We start from the raw sequence: 17581 nt of genomic DNA on the forward strand, positions 1-17581 counted from the left end.
CAGCACTCATTTATAGCCTTTGCTATCATCATGAGATAGCTTTTTTTTTTTTTTTTTTTTCCTTTTTGGGATGGAGTCTAACTCCATCACCCAGGCTGGAGTGCAGTGGTGAGATCTCACTGCAACCTCTGCCTCCCAGGTTCAAGCAATTCTCCTGCCTCAGCCTCCCGAGTAGCTGGGATTACAGGCACGCACCACCACACCTGGCTTATTTTTGTATTTTCGGTAGAGACAGGATTTTACCATATTAGCCAGGCTGGTCTTGGAACTCCTGACCTCAGGTGATCCACCCGCCTTGGTCTCCCAAAGTGCGTGGATTACAGGCATGAGCCAATGCGCCTAGCCTTGATTATGAGAGAGCTTTCTGCGAAGGGAAAAACCTGTTTGTTAACACTAACTATAGATAGTCCTGGAGAATTTTACCTGGATTTACATTGTCTTACATTCAGACTGAGGTAATTCTTAATAAATAGTTCCTGCTTAAAAACAAGCTACTTCTGCCAGTACATGTGTTTACGTACAGTTTAGGTTTAGGTTACCATAGTTCTTTTGTGTTATTTCGAAACCTAGGAAAGATATTATTCTTAGTAAGAAAAACAGGCTGGCTGCAGTAGCTCACACCTATAATCCCAGCACTTTGGGAGGCTGAGGTGGGAGGATTGCTTAAGCCCAGGAGTTCAAGACCGGCCTGGGCAATACAGGGAGACACCATTTCTACAAAAATTTAAAAACTTATCCAGGCTTGGTGGTATATGCTTATGGTTCTAACTACTTGGGAGGCTGAATGGAGAGAATTCCTTGAACCCAGAAAGTTGATGCCGCAGTGAGCTGTGATTGCGCCACTGCGTTCTAGGCTGGGTAACAAAGTGAGAGACCGTGTCTCAAAAATAATAATAATAAATAAGAAAAACAGATGTACATGAGCTTTCCCCCCATTTTATTGGAATTACTTTTATGAATGATTAAAGGCTATATGCAGATGACTTCTTTAATGGATGGTCTCATCAAAGGGCAACTCTGTGACATATTATTTGATTAATGAGGGTAAACTTAATTAAGAACCTTGGTATTAGCTTGCTTCTTTTGTTTACCCTGATATATAATTTACTGCTATGAAATCCTTTCTTTTCTGTGAATTGTTTTAGTTTCATCTTTTTTCTTCTGTCTCTCTATTGCTTGCTCTTGCCCTTATTCAGAAGGTAAGCTAACTTACATTTTGGGTGTAATTTTTCTTCCAACCCTTATTGAACATTTGATATAACTTTTAAAATGTAAAATTGATGTGTGATTCGTAGCTTAAGTATACAAATTAAACTTAATTTTATATACCTTCAGGTCTGCCAGCATCCAAACTCTCGAATGAGAGAATGGGGAGCAGAAGCTTTAACTTCCCTTATTAAAGCAGGATTAACATTTAACCATGATCCTCCACTCTCACAAAACCAGGTAATAAAAACCTTACTTTTTAAAAAGAATACTCAATATAAAATTATCCTCCTCCACATGTGATTTTTTTCTTAATTTATCAAGTAGATCATATTCTAAGAGTAGGGTTTTTAACTTAATATTCTATTTTATTTGTGGACCCTGAACCTTTTACAAAAGATAAGAGATTTTTAGGGCTGTTTTCATAAAAAATTTTAAACATCTTGTGAATGACACTAAACTGAATTAAATTACCTGGAATTGGTCTCACAGTCATAAGTTTTCCTCTTCATGCAGTGCTAAAGTGTTGTTTTGGAGCCTCTTTTGCTTTGGTCTTTACCTGTCTCTGGATTTTTTTTTCTTCTCCCTACCCTTACATGGAGAGAAAATAAGTGGCAGAGGAAACAAGCACAATGAAATAGATTTTTATTTTAAAATAATTTTAAATTATTTTTTACTTCCACAGTTTACTTTTATCATGAATTCTTTGTCCTGACTCTCTTTATTATTTGTACCCACTTTTATAAAAGTCTACCCAAGTTTTATTGTTTCAGGACTGAGTAGGAATGAGGTATTTATTTATTTTTTAACTTTTTAAATAAAAATATAGAGTACATCATGAATTTGCATGTCATCCTTGCACGGGATCTGTGCTAATCTCTGTATCATTTCAATTTTAGTATATGTACTACCGAAGCAAGCACAGAATGAGGCATTTAATAACCATTCCAATTGCCCGCATCATCTTATTGTATTGTAATTGTATTCCAGAAATTGAGCTAACACATAATTATTGAATATATCTCCTGGAATAAGATGATGAACAAGACAGAAAAGATATTTTTTTTTTTTTTTTTTTTTTTTTTTTTTTTTTTTTTTGAGACGGAGTCTCGCTCTGTAGCCCAGGCTGGAGTGCGGTGGCCGGATCTCAGCTCACTGCAAGCTCCGCCTCCCGGGTTCATGCCATTCTCCTGCCTCAGCCTCCCGAGTAGCTGGGACCACAGGCGCCGCCACCTCGCCCGGCTAGTTTTTTGTATTTCTTAGTAGAGACGGGGTTTCACTGTGTTCGCCAGGATGGTCTCGATCTCCTGACCTCGTGATCCGCCCATCTCGGCCTCCCAAAGTGCTGGGATTACAGGCTTGAGCCACCGCGCCCGGCCAAGAAAAGATATTATTTCATATGTTCTTCTGCAACAATTTGAATTTCTTTTGAAAAAATAACACCCTTTTCCATTTATTTTGATATCCTCAACGTCCAGCTTAATACCTAGTACATAGTGAAAGATTAGAAATGTTTATTCAGTGAATGAACCAAATAAAAGAATCCCCTAGAGAGAAGAAAGTTAAGAATGAAGGGTTTTCAGATGCTGAAAGGGATAGACAGAGGGCTTTTTTTAACTCTCTAACAAATTTCGTGGTTTTATGTCATCTTTGTTAATTCCTGCTATATTTATTCATTTTTTATAAGTATTATAGCTTCTATTACTACATCACACTTGAGAATTTTACATTTAAATACATATGATATACATTAATAAAGTAAATGAAAGGTCATTTTAGAAATTGGGAATTGATTCCCTCTCTCCAAATATAGGTGGAGATATATTTCCTTTAGTGACATTTATTTCTATTATTTATGGGGTCTATAATGAGTATCTTTTAAAGTAAGACAACTTCCCATTTACCTAAAATCTAACTTCTTGAAAGTTGATTTTTTTCTCTTATTTGAAAATATAGATTTGCCTTTAATAATTACTGTTAGATAAATGATATTTGATGTTTATTTTAGTAGAAAAATTCCAAACGGGCATGGTGGCTCACACCTGTTAATCCCAGCACCTTGGGAGGCCAAGGTGTGTAGATCACCTGAGGTCAGGAGTTCAAGACCAGGCTGGCCAACATGGTGAAACCCTGTCTCTACTAAAAATACAAAAATTAGCTGGGCATGGTGGTGCGTGCCTGTAATCCCAGCTACTCTAGAGGCTGACGCAGGAGGATCACTTGAACCAAGGAGGCTGAAGTTGCAGTGAGCCAAGATTGCGCCACTGCGCTCCAGCCTCCTGGGTGACAGAACGAGACTCCATTTCAAAAAAAAAATGAATACAACATAAAAATTTCTATTTCCCATAGTAGTCTGAATGGAGATGAATTTAAACTTAAAAAGCAACAGCAAAGCCTTCTTGTCTTTTTGGACTTCTCTTCCTAATTAGTTTCTTGCCCCCTTTTCAGAGGCTGCAGTTGCTTTTATTGAACCCGTTAAAGGAGATGTCCAATATTAATCATCCAGATATTCGACTCAAGCAGTTAGAATGTGTGTTGCAGATTCTGCAGAGTCAGGGAGACAGTCTTGGGCCTGGATGGCCATTAGTGCTTGGAGTCATGGGAGCAATCAGAAATGATCAAGGGTAAGTATTTAAAATTATTTAAGAAAAAATATGTATGAAAAATAAAATATATATAAAATAAAATTAACATCAAAAAGTGATAGAGGTGGAAAAGGACTCCATCCTAAAATCTTGAAATAATGGTTATTTTTTTTCATGTATGCGCTTCCTGCTTAAAGCTAAGCTCTATAATAGTTTTTCTTAACTCTACCCCTAAGTGGCTACAGGCAATTTTTAGGGATCACCTTTGGTTTGGAAAGATGGAAAAATTGCTCTTTATTTGACATTCATGCAAGAATACAAGATTCTTACTTATAAGATACATGAAACAATCTAACAAATTTTATAACACATCTAAAGATTGAGTTGTTGTGTTTTCTTAAAATAAATAAATTATTTGATAAGATGTGAAATAGCATTTAGGGCTTGACCTCCCTATGTATATTAGGCAGTCAGAAATTGCTTTAAAGTAACTTTTTCATTACTTTTAAATTTATTAAACATTTATTCTATACGTAGTGTATTTCAGATACTATGCGTGATAGTTATTCTGATTACACAGGTAAATAGCTTCCGCCCTAGACATAGAATCCTAGTGAGAAAGTATAGTTATATACTGCCTAACATTTCAGTTAACAACAGACCACATATATGATGGAGGTCCTATAAGATTTTAATCCTCTGTTTTTACTGTACCTTTTCTATGTTTAGATATGTTTCAGTACATAAATACTTATATTGTGTTACAGTTGCTTACAGTATTCAGGACAATAGCAAGCTGTACAGGTTTGTAGCCCAGGAGCAATAAGCTATACTATATAGCCCAGGTATGTAGTAGGTTGTATCATCTAGGTTTGTGTCAGTACACTCTGTGATGTTCATATAGCGACAGAATCGCCTAATGACACATTTCTCAGAACATATCCTCGTCAGTAAGCAATACGTGACTGTAGTTTGTTATGCCACAAAAGAAGAAACCTTCAGCAGGAGGAGGACAGAGCCAAAATTATGAAGGAGATCTTATATACTTATATAAATGATTTGAATTTATCCAGAATACATTTGGGAGACATTTTGGGATTTTAAATAGAGGAATGACATAATCACATGAATTTGATAGATATCACTGTGACAGTAGAATGGAAGGGAAGGTGGGAAATGAGAATGCCTACAAGTGCTCACTAGAAAAAAGAGATGGATTTGAGCTTCTTAACGGATTGACTGTAGAGGGGCATAGGGGAAAATAGCAATCAGGAATGACTTCTAGATTTCTGACTTAGGCAGTTTAGTGGGGAATGGTAGTATCATTAACTAAATAGGGAATACACAAGGAAGAGCAAATTTGGAGGGGACATATGGATTGTTTAACTTTTGGGGCAGGAGATTGCAGTGGAGGGATTCAGCAGACAGACATTGGATAGATTTTTTCTGTAATTCTACAGTAACACAATGTCTTGTTTTGATGACTAGTTCAGAAGTTACAGATGACCAAGATGCTTGAGAATATTACGGAACATTAATTTTATAGTAATAAAATTCTTTAAATACTACAAAATACTGAGATGATTAAATTGAAAAGAGATCAGCTTAAATCAAGCTTAAGTGTCTTCTCCCAACCTGTAATGTGTTGTGTTAAACAGGGCATTGTAATAATGATATAATGAATTAATGGGTATAAAACACTTAGAAAGTATGTGACAAAGTAAACGCTCAGAGTATTAGCAATTTTACTTATCATTTTATTATTATTATTTTTTACCACCAGGATTTTTCTCCAAAATGAAATACTTCTTATTATATTTATTTGAAATTCAAAATTTACTCTTTTCTCACAGACTGGATGTGGATTTTTATATTTCTTTGAATATTTAAATAAGATGTAGTATGGATATAAAAGAATGAGGAACTCTTTTTCAGTAAATTGTGTGTATTTACATGTACTGGGCACTGTGCAAGATATCAGGGATACAGTGAGGAGAAAAATAACTGTAACTAACTTCCCATTCTCATTTATTGTCTAAGTTTTCTTTGGTTAGTTGCTATGAAATACAAATAGAAGTAATATATTAATACTTTATTTTTTAATTTGTTTTTATTTCTTATTGCCTGTAAGCTTCTTTCTTTGTTTTTGTTAATTTGTTTAAGTAAGCATATCTTTTTTACATTTATGTAAATGTTAGAATACTTTATGATTGATATTAGGAGTTTCTTGTTTAAATTATAAAATAAAATTGTACTTCAAATTATTGTGAGATATGTATTTTTACACATTTCTTTTAAATGCATAAGTAAGGCTGGGTGTGGTAGCTCGTGCCTATAATTGTAGCACTTTGGGAGGCTAAGGCAGGAGGATCTCTTGATCCCAGGAAATTGAGACCAGCCGAGGCAACATAGTGGGACCCTGTCTCCACCAAAAAAAAAAAAAAGAGGCATGGGGTCTGCACCTGTAGTCCCAGCTACTGGGGAAGCTGAGGTGGGAGGATCACGTGATCCGGGGAGGTTGAGAGTGAGGCATGATCGCACCCCTGGACTCCAACCTGAGTGACAGAGTGAGACCCTGTCTCAAAAATAAATAAATAAATAAAATAAGTGCATCTGTATACATTTCGCTTTCAGAGAATCCTTGATACGAACTGCATTCCAGTGTCTTCAGTTGGTTGTGACAGATTTTCTACCAACAATGCCTTGTACTTGCCTGCAAATAGTTGTAGATGTTGCAGGTAGCTTTGGTCTCCATAACCAAGAACTCAATATTAGTTTAACTTCAATAGGTTTATTGGTAAGTATCATTGTCCTTAGAATATAATATAATTTAGAAATCATTGTTATTCAGTTGAGAGCGAATGCTAAGCAAATATACTTTTAGCTCTTTGTGAATTGTTTATATGGCTTTTAAATTTCAAACTTACGTCTGTGTGAAGGATTAAATAACATCACTTAAATATTAATAACAAAATGTTTGAAATAATTTTCATACATTGAGCTGAAGTTTGGATTTTACAGGGTTTGTCATGAAAGGGTTTAGTAAACAATAGTACACACAAGGGAAATCTTCAGTTGACTTTTATGTGAACCAATTACCTTAGCCTCTGACAAGAAAATCAACTTGTACTTTGAAGGCTTGAAGCCAAGCATTGACTTTTTATCTTTAGCCATGAAAGTCCTACATGACGTCTTCAAGTAGAAGGCTGTTTCAGGCTGGGCAGAGTAGCTGATGTCTGTAATCCCAGCACTTTGGGAGGCTGAGGTGGGAGGATTGCTGAGGCCAGGAGTTTGAGACCAGCCAGGGCAATAAAATGAGACCTCCGTCTCTACTAAAAATTAGCTGTGTGTGGTGGTGCATATCTGTAGTTTCAGCTACATGGGAGGCTGGGATAGGAGGATCGCTGGAGCCCAGTGATTGGAAACTGCAGTGAGCTGTGAACACACCACTGCACTCCAGCCTTGGCGACAGACCCAGACCTTGTCTCTGTAAAAAATAAAAATAAAAATAAAAAGGCTGTTTTGTCTATATTGAAAATCTGTTGGTCAGTGTAGCCACCTTCATCAGTGATCTTAGCTAGATCTAGATAACTTGCTACAGCTTCTACATCAGCACTTGCTGCTTCACCTTGTACTTGTAGGTTATGGTGATAACATCTTTTCTTTTTTTTTTTTTTTTGAGACGGAGTCTCGCTCTGTCACCCAGGCTGGAGTGCAGTGGCCGGATCTCAGCTCACTGCAAGCTCTGCCTCCTGGCTTTACGCCATTCTCCTGCCTCAGCCTCCCAAGCAGCTGGGACTACAGGCGCCTGCCACCTCGCCCGGCTAGTTTTTTGTATTTTTTAGTAGAGACGGGGTTTCACCGTGTTCACCAGGATGGTCTCGATCTCCTGACCTCGTGATCCACCCGTCTCGGCCTCCCAAAGTGCTGGGATTACAGGCTTGAGCCACCGCGCCCGGCCGCGATAACGTCTTTTCTTAAACCTCATGAACTAGCCCCTGCTAGCTTCAGACTTTTCTTCTGCAGCTTCCTCACCTTGCTCAGCCTTTATAGAATTGAGGACAGTTAGGGCCTTGCTCTAGATTAGGCTTTGGCTTAAGGGAATCTTGTAGCTGATTTGACCTATCCAGACAGCTAAAAACTTTCTTGATATCATCAATAAGGCTTGTGTACTTTCTTCTTTCTCTCTCTTTTTTTTTTTTTCTGAGACAGAGTCTTGCTCTTGTTGCCCAGGCTGAAGTGCAATGGCGTGATCTCGGCTCACTGCAACCTCTGCCTCCCGGGTTCACGCGATTCTCCTGCCTCAGCCTCCCATGTAGCTGGGATTACAGGCACCTGCCATGATGTACTTTTCATTTGTTTGCTCTTTGGAGTAGCACTTTTCGTTTCCTTCAAGAACTTATCCTGTGCATTCACAACTTGGCTTACTGGCACAAGAGGCCTAGCTTTTGGCCTGTCTTGGTTTTCAACGTGCCTTCCTCACTAAGCTTAATTATTTATAGTTTTTGATTGAAAGTGAGAGAAATGCAACTCTTCCTTTTCCTTGAACACTTACAGGTCATTGTAGGGTTATTAATTGGCCTAATTTCACTGTTGTTGTATCCCAAGAAATAGGGAGGCTTGAGAAGAAGTAAAAAGATGAGGAAACAACCTGACGAGGATACAGTCAGAAAACTCACGTTAAGGCCGGGCGCGGTGGCTGAAGCCTGTAATCCCAGCACTTTGGGAGGCCGAGGTGGGCGGATCACGAGGTCAGGAGATCGAGACCATCCTGGCTAACACAGTGAAACCCCGTCTCTACTAAAAATACAAAAAAAAATTAGCCGGGCGTGGTGGCGGCGCCTGTAGTCCCAGCTACTCGGGAGGCTGAGGCAGGAGAATGGCGTAAACCCGGGAGGCGGAGCTTGCAGTGAGCCGAGATCGCGCCACTGTACTCCAGCCTGGGCGACAGAGCGAGACTCCGCCTCAAAAAAAAAAAAAAAAAAAAAAAAAAAAAGAAAACTCACGTTAAGTTTGCCATCTTACATAGGTGCAGCTCATGTGCCCCAAAATAGTTACAATTATCACATCAAAGATCAGGGATCATAGATCACCATAACAGACAGAGTAATAATTTAAAAGTTTGAAATAATACAAGTATTACTAAAATGTGACACAGAGACATGGTGATCACATGCTGCTGGAAAAAGTGGTACCAATAGACTTGTTCAATGCAGGGTTGCCACAAATCTTCAATTTATAAAAATTGCAATTATCTGTGAAGCACAACAAAGAGAAGTGCAATAATACAAGATATCCCTGTAATGAAATCTTAGAGAATTGTTAACATTACATGAAATAAACATGCACAGAATTGTTTTCAACATATATTTAAAGGCAATTATTTAGAATCTTTTAAATGTGTATTAAAATTCAGAAGTTTTATAAATTTGAACTTTAAATTTTCCTCACAAGCTAGATAAGTTACTGCATTCAGCTCTTCCTACATTCAGCTCACAATATTTGTGGTTTCTGCATCTGTAGATTCAGCCAACTATAAATAGAAATTTTTTTTTTTAAACAGGATAGTTGTGTCTGTACTGAACATGTACAGGCTTTCTTGTCAATATTACCTAAACAGTACAGTATAACAACTAGTTACATAGCATTTACCTTGTGTTAGGTATTAAAAGTTATCTAGTATTATTCAAAGTATATGGGAGGGTGTGTGTAAGTTATATGAAAATACTACACCATTTTATTTAATGGACTTGAGGATTTGTGGATTTGGGTATGGGGTGGGAGGTCCTGAAACCAGTCCCCCTTGGATACCAAGGGACAACTGTATTTTACTATTACTATTATTTTTCCCATTTTTACATGGGGAAAAATGTAAGCATGTTGCATATATAATTGTAAGTGGGTGACTAGTTCAGCATTGCTTAAATTACTGCTGGATAGCACCTCCTTTGTTTTACATTTATGTTCACAGTACTGGATTCCCTATATTTTAACCATTGGCATAATTATCATTAATTTGTACTGTGGTTGACAATGAATTGTAAGGTATGTTTAGTAACAGTGATTGCTCTTTTATGAAATTACAAACTTATTAAACAGTATTAAGGAATTGTTAACATTGTTAGGGTGTGATAATGATATTGTAGTTATATTTTTTATAGTTAACAGCTGTTATATTTAGGTGGTAGATATATCAATATGTTTAAATTCATTATACTATTCTTGGTTTTTTGTATGTTCTTGACATTTTTTATAATAAAAAAGTTAAAAAAAATGTTAGCAAAAGATTGTTTTCCCACTTTCTCCTAAAATAATGTAGAGACACTGACAGAGGAAGAGATGTTTTCATTGAACCTGTTCTACTAGGAAAGAGATATTTGAAGTAATGTTTTTAAAGTTTTACTCTGAAAGGTAAAAACAGCCACATGTTGCATATTTATGTGTTTAAAACAAAACCTTGAATGAACTAATATTTTCCTACTTTGCTTTTTAGTGGAATATTTCAGATTATTTTTTCCAAAGAGGGGAAACTATTGAAAAGGAATTAAATAAGGAAGAGGCAGCACAGCAAAAGCAGGCAGAAGAGAAAGGAGTGGTTTTAAATCGGCCGTTCCACCCTGCACCGCCATTTGATTGCTTGTGGTTATGTCTTTATGCAAAATTGGGTGAGCTATGTGTGGATCCCCGTCCTGCTGTCAGGAAGAGTGCAGGGCAAACTCTGTTTTCTACAATTGGTGCACATGGAACTTTATTACAGCATTCAACCTGGCACACTGTTATCTGGAAGGTATTGTAAAATAGATTGGACTATCAGCTTTTAATGAAACATGCTTATATATTAATACTTTTTCAGTTAAACTTGTTTCTTTTAATTTTTAAAGAATTTCCATGTATTTGTGTATTTGACAAAACAGGAAATAATAACTGTGTCATACTGTAAATTGTACCTCACACAGAGCAAATTAAATATTAACAGCCTTATCTCTGTTTCTGTCTTCATCTCTTATTATCACTTTCGTGATTTCTGCCTTTGTCTTTCTCTTTTTTCCCCCCGTTTTCCCAAATTGTAAAAACCAGGAGTTACTAAACAACAAAGGGTAATCAGTCCCTTACAATAGAATGGAAAGCTTTTGGGGTTTTTGTTTGTTTTACTTTTGAGGTCTACTTATAAATATGTAATTTAAATATAATCAAAAGAGAATTTTATCAACAGATGAATATCAATAGTAATGAAGTTTACTTGTAGACTCACCAAACAAAAGTAACCTCCAAATGGTATATTGTACATGTAATGTTTATTCATTAAATTACAATTTCATTTTTTTCTTCTTTTGAAATTTTCTAATAAAATCAGCAGTTTATTAGTGATCATTCCCTGTTTGCTGAAAGTCTCTTCTTTTTTGTTCCATCTGTTCCATTAAAATAAAATTCTGTTTATAATCCTTTCATGTGCTTTTGTGAGTTTTTCAAATTAATAGACCCCAAAATGTCTTCTTAAAAAATTAATGGACGCCTGTAATCCCAACATTTTAGGAGGCTGAGGCAGCAGGATCACCTGAGGTCAGGGGTTCGAGGCCAACCTGGCCAATATGGTGAGACCCCCATCTCTACTAAAAATTGTAAGAAAAAATAGCTGGGTGTGGTGGTGCACACCTGTAATCCCAGCTACTCGGGAAGCTGATGTACGAGAATCTCTTGCATCTGGGAGGTGGAGGTTGTAGTGAGCCAAGATCATGTCACTGCACTCCAGCCTGGGTGACACAGTAAGACTGTCTCAAAAAAATATAATAATAACACTCTGTGTTCCCAAATAAAATAATCCAAAGCCCTGTTTTCTTTTTTCACTTAATTTTTATTTTTTTAAAGTGATAAATATTATATATATTATAGTAAAAAACCCTCTTTCCTTCTGTCTTCTATTTCATTTCCATCCCATAGTTCCTCCTCAGATCGAAAACATGCTTAATTCTCCCATACAGTTTGTTTTTATTCTAATACTTTTCTAATTTTCCTTTCAAGCAACTTCATTTTTTATCTTCTTACTGCCTAATTCTTAATGATTTTTTTCTCACACCCCTTGCATTGTTTTATTTTCTGTAACTGATTTCTACTTCAGTCTCTTAAACATTAGAGTGTAACAGAATCACCTTGAAGACTTGTTAAAGCACAGATTGTTGAGCCACTATTGTCAGCCCTCCCCCAACTTGGATTTCTGATTATTTTGACCTGGAGTGAGGCCTGAGAATTTGTATTTCTGTCAAGTTCCTGGGTGAAGCTTGATGCTGCTGGTTAGTTCAGAGACCACTTTGAGAAACACAGAAATTATTCATAGGCTACAGTTGGTCTTTTTTTGTGAGTGAAAGATAGGGTCTTGCTCTGTCACGCAGGCTTCAGTGCAGTGGCCTGATCGTAGCACACTCAGCCTTGACCTGCCAGGCTCAAGTGATCCTCCCACCTCGGCCTCTTGAGTAGCTGGGATTATAGGCTCACACTACCAAGCCCAGCTAATTTTTAAATTTTTTTTTGTAGAGACAGTCTCACCATATTGCCCCGGCTGTTCTCAAACCCCAGTCTTCAAGCAATCCTCCCTACTTTATGGCCTTCCAAAGCACTGGGATTACAGGCGTGAGCTGTCTCCAGTAATTCTACTTTTGTCCTGGACCCCTCCCTTTAGCTTTGTTTTTTTGTTGTTTTGTTTGTTTGTTTGTTTGTTTTGAGAGGGAGTCTCGCTCTGTCACCCAGGCTGGAGTGCAGTGGTGTGGATCTCCGCTCACTGCAAGCTCCACCTCCCAGGTTCACGCCATTCTCCTGCCTCAGCCTCCCAAGTAACTGGGACTACAGATGCCCACCACCACGCCCGGCTATTTTTTTTTTTTTGTATTTTTGGTAGAGACGGGGTTTCACTGTGTTAGCCAGGATGATCTCGATCTCCTGACCTTGTGATCCGCCCACCTCAGCCTCCCAAAGTGCTGGGATTACAGACGTGAGCCACCGCGCCCGGCCGGCTTTGTTCTTTTTTTATACATTACCCCATAGATCCTCCATTGATACCTCAACAAGTCTTATATTTTATCCAGTTAATTTAATTTTATTTTTTATTTAAGACAGTATCTCACTCTGTTGCCTAGGATGGAGTACAGTGGCATGATCACGCTCACTGCAGCCTCAACCTCTCCTGGGGACTCAGGTGATCCTCCCACCTCAGCCTCCCAAGTAGCTGGGACTACAGATGTATACCACCACATTTGGGTGTTTTTTTTTTGTAGGGACTGGGTTTCGCCATGTTGCCCAGGCTGGTCTTGAACTCCTGGGCTCAAGCAATCTGCCCACCTTGGCCTCCCAAAGTGCCAGGATTACAGATGTGAGCCATTGTGTGCAGCCTTATTTTTTTATATTCCATGATAAACTTAAGAATATATAATTATGGCCAGGCACAGTGGCCCACGCCTGTAATCCCAGCACTTTGGGAGGCCGAGGCGGGCAGATCACCTCAGGTCAGGAGTTCAAGACCAGCCTGGCCAACATGATGAAACCCCATCTCTACTAAAAATACAAAAATTAGCTGGTGTGGTGGCAGACACCTGTAATCCCAGCTACTCAGGAGTCTGAGGCAGGAGATTCGCTTGAACTTGGGAGGCAGAGGTTGCAGTGAGGTGAGCTTGTGCCAGTGCACTCCAGCCTGGGTGATAGAGTGAGACTCCATCTAAAACAAAAACAAAAACAAAAAAAAGAATGTATAATTACCTTTATTGGTCAGTTTCCTCCAATATATAGGGATTGATAAGACTTTCAGGTATATTTTTTGTAACACTTCGTAGATTCCTATGCTGTTGCCATTATGCTATTACTTAAGCTATATTATCAATGTATTTTAAATGACATTTTCATAAATATTTAGGTACTCTTTCATCTACTGGACAGAGTTCGAGAGTCCTCTACCACTGCAGACAAAGAAAAGATTGAGTCTGGAGGTGGCAATATTCTCATTCATCATTCACGGGACACAGCTGAGAAGCAATGGGCTGAGACATGGGTGTTAACATTGGCTGGAGTAGCAAGGATCTTCAACACTAGAAGATATTTGCTGCAACCTTTAGGTATACATATATTTTTTTCTGGTTATACAAGTAATCAATGTTAAAAGAAATTTGGAAAATACAGACAATTCTTTTAGAGTTCATATACAATGCTACTACCTAAGAATAATCTACCTTAACGTAGTCTTTATGTGTGGTGTGTGTGTAAGCATGTGTATTTTCATTTGTTTCACTGAGAAATTATTTAATGTGTACCTACTGTGGGCTAGCCTCTAGGGGATACAATGAAAGGCGAAATACCCATCATTCTTGCTATCATGGGCATGAGGAAGTACCCATAATTACATAAATAAAGGCAAAATTTCTACAATGGCATGTTACAAGGAATGGTACATTGTGAGCTTCAGTAGGTATTTGACCTGGCCAGTGAATTCCAGATGGGCTTTCCTGAGAAAGCAATAGTTTTCCTGAGATCTGAAGGGTAGGAGTTCATCAGGCAAGAGTAAGATGAAGTGTGGAGAGCCTTACAGTCAATGAGAGAATGTAAAAGAGACAAGAGAAGATTGAGGAAAAGAGATGGTTGGACCCTAGCATGTTTAAAGGTCTAGAATGAAGAGAATAAGAAAGAGTTTGATTATCAAAGAGATTGAGAGGTAGTGAAAGGCCAGATCATCCAGATCGTGTAGAATGTGTTAGGAGAAAGTTAGGAGACTGGGCAGGGTGGCTCATGCCTATAATCTCAACACTTTGGAAGGTGGAGGCAACAGGATAGCTTGAGCCCAGGAGATTGAAACCAGCCTGAGAAATATAGTGAGATCTCATCTCTACAAAAATTTTTTTAAAATAAAAAATAATCCAAATGTGGTGGTGCACATCTGCAATCCCAGCTACTTGGGAGGCTGAGGTACAAGGCTTGCTTGAGCCTGGGATATGGAGGTTGCTGCAGTTAGCCAAGATTGTGCCACTGCACTCAAGCCTTGGTGACAGAGTGAGACCCTGTCCGCCCTCCAAAAAAAAGTTAGGATTTCATCCTAAGAACAATGAAAAAAACTGATAGATTTTAATTCATGATTTAACATGATCAAATATGCACTTCAAAAAGATCACAAAGTGCATGTCTTAGTGTGCATGTAGAATGGAATGGCAACAAAGAAGGATGGCAAGATGTTGTTGGACTGGTTAGGAAACTGTTGGTTGTGTGTATCGGTGGTTCTCAAACAGGGCCCATTTTTCTCCCATAGGACATTTGGCAATTTTGGAGACATTTTTAGTTATCATAACTGGGGAAGGTTGAGCATTACTGTCATCTGGGGAGGGTAGAGGCAAGGGTTGATGCTACACATCTTACAGTGCACATCTTACAATGCAGCCTCCTATAACAAAGAATTATCCAACCAGAAATATCAATGGTACTAAGACTGAGAAACCCGGTTGCCAACTATACTACTTTCAATTCTGGTGGTAATGCTGGTGGTGGTAGAAAAAGGTGAACAGAGATACTTTTGTACATAGTTATGAGCATGTTGTACACATTATTTTATCTATTTTATTATTTTGTGTTTGGCATTTTTTAAACTTTGTGTTAAAGGACAAGCATATTTACTCATTCCATAGGCATTTTTATATGTTGTTCTTTATGTGCACTTTTTTCTCCTTTTTTCCAAAAATAATTTGCGGTGTCTGATCCATTTTGCATGTTAGGGCTTGGTATATGTATTTTTAAATATTGGGATTTTTTTCACGTAAAATTTACATACAGTGAAATGCACAAATTTTCACTGTACATTTGCTAAGTTTTGGCAAAATAAGCATTGTTTTTAGTACCTTCATGATATTTCTCTTAAAAGCGAAGAACTAATAGATTTAGATTTTTTTTTTTTTTTTTTTTTTGATGGAGTCTCACTCTTGTTGCCCACGCTGGAGTGCAATGGCACGATCTTAGCTCACTGCAACCTCCACCTCCCAGATTCAAGCAATTCTCCTGCCTCAGCCTCCCAAGTAGCAGGGATTATAGACAGACATGCACCACCATGCCCGGCTAATTTTGTATTTTTAGTAGAGATGGGGTTTCTTCATGTTGGTCAGGCTGGTCTCAAACTCCTGACCCCAGGTGATCTGCCCGCCTTGGCCTCCCAAAGTGCTGGGATTACAGGTGTGAGCCACCACGCCCAGCCTAGATTTAGATTTTTTTTTAAATGAAGACATAAGACAGTTAATGACTTTGATAATTCTTTGTAACTTGATGACTAAGAAATGATATTTGTTATTTTAGAATAAGTTTTATATTTTTAACATAACCATGTGCAATATATAATTACATCTAGTCTTTTAAAGGAACTCCCTCTCTGACATAAAATATGTTTTAGAGAAATTGCCGGAGTTTTTCTCCCTAAATGGCACAGGATATTCTAAATCTGATATTAGGTCACCATTCTGATTGGAAAATGTAATGATTCATGAGACTTTTAAACTGTGATGGCAACAGGTAGGAGTGTTTTAATTGTTTGACATTTTAAAATGTAAGTTGTCAAAACTCTTTTAAACAGTTTACTTAAAATTCTGTGTTTTTATTGTATGTAAATTTTACTTCTTTTTTTTTGAGATAGAGTTTCGGAGTTTCACTCTTGTTGCCCAAGCTGGAATGCAGTGGTGTGATCTCGGCTCACTGCAACCTCCGCCTCCTAGGTTCAAGCAATTCTCCTGCCTCAGCCTCTGAGTAGCTGGGATTATAGGCGCCTACCACCATGCCCAGCTAATTTTTTGTATTTTTAGTAGAGACATTTAGGTTTCATCATGTTGGCCAGACTGATCTCAAACTCCTGACCTAAGGTGATCCATCTGCCTTGGCCTCCCAAAGTGCAAGGATTATAGACATGAAGCACTGGGCCCAGCCCTCAATTTTTAATAAAAGGAATATGGTGGGGAAAGATGCATATAACTAGGCAGGTGTTACGGTTTGTCCAGAGTAGGCAGGTTATACCAGACCTACTTCAAGCTTTTCTGTTAACCAACTGTTTTCTCAGGAATTTGGGGTTTATCCCTTTTTTAAAAAAATCTGGTCATTTATCACCTTTCCAAAGTGAAAGTTCTTAAACTTTGATTATTTATTTTACATGTTTCATAGCCTACTTATGTTGTACTGCTTTGGAAAATATCAACTTTCCTAATTTTTTACATCATTTTAATGTAGGTATGTGGATAATAATCCGTGTTATTAACAAAGCCATCAGGCTTGTTTGCTGTGGTAAAAAGATCTGGCTGGACATGGTGGCTCATGGCTGTAATCCCAGCCCTTTGGAAGGCTGAGGCAGGAGGATTGCCTGAGCCCAGCCTGGTCAACATGGTGAAACCCTGTCTCTACAAAAAATACAAAAATTAGCCAAGTGTGGTAGTGAGCATCTGTTGTCCCAGCTACTTAGGAAGCTGAGGTGGGAGGATCTCTTGAGCCCAGGAGTTCAAGACCAGACTGGGCAACATAGCAAGACCCCATCACTACAAAAAAATAATTTAAAAATAGATTAGCCAGGCATGGGGGCATGTGCCTGTGGTCCCAGCCACACTTGGGAGGCTGAGATGGGAGAATCATTTGAGCCCAGTGAGCCATGATCATACCACATGATGCTCTAGCCTGGGTAACAGAGTGCGATACCATCTCTTAAAAAAAAAAAAAGAAAAAGAAAAAAATTCTGCAGCTCTAAAATAATTTAAATATGAAAACTAAAGTATAAAGTTAAGATTTATATGGAATGCGAC

General features: G+C 38.0%; 1 protein-coding gene and 1 non-coding gene across 6 annotated transcripts in view; one reads left to right on the forward strand and one right to left on the reverse strand.

The window, feature by feature from the left end:
* Window positions 1-17581, forward strand: part of MON2 (MON2 homolog, regulator of endosome-to-Golgi trafficking) — a 135823-nt gene that overhangs the window by 83291 nt on the left and 34951 nt on the right. For 4 of the 5 annotated variants that reach the window (XM_025402513.1, XM_025402514.1, XM_025402515.1 and 1 more), the window contains exons 21-25: window positions 1336-1446; window positions 3655-3830; window positions 6426-6588; window positions 10285-10578; window positions 13690-13888. In XM_025402513.1, coding sequence (XP_025258298.1) covers window positions 1336-1446; window positions 3655-3830; window positions 6426-6588; window positions 10285-10578; window positions 13690-13888 — 943 coding nt within the window. Of the gene's footprint in view, window positions 1-1196; window positions 1200-1335; window positions 1447-3654; window positions 3831-6425; window positions 6589-10284; window positions 10579-13689; window positions 13889-17581 lie in introns of all 5 variants that reach the window. The other variant, XM_025402510.1, reaches the window with a different exon arrangement.
* Window positions 2026-2129, reverse strand: LOC112635624. Its single transcript, XR_003121969.1, has one exon. It is a non-coding gene; the product is annotated as a U6 spliceosomal RNA (small nuclear RNA).

This window comes from Theropithecus gelada, chromosome 11, assembly GCF_003255815.1.
Source record: "Theropithecus gelada isolate Dixy chromosome 11, Tgel_1.0, whole genome shotgun sequence".
Taxonomy (NCBI): Eukaryota; Metazoa; Chordata; class Mammalia; order Primates; family Cercopithecidae; genus Theropithecus; species Theropithecus gelada.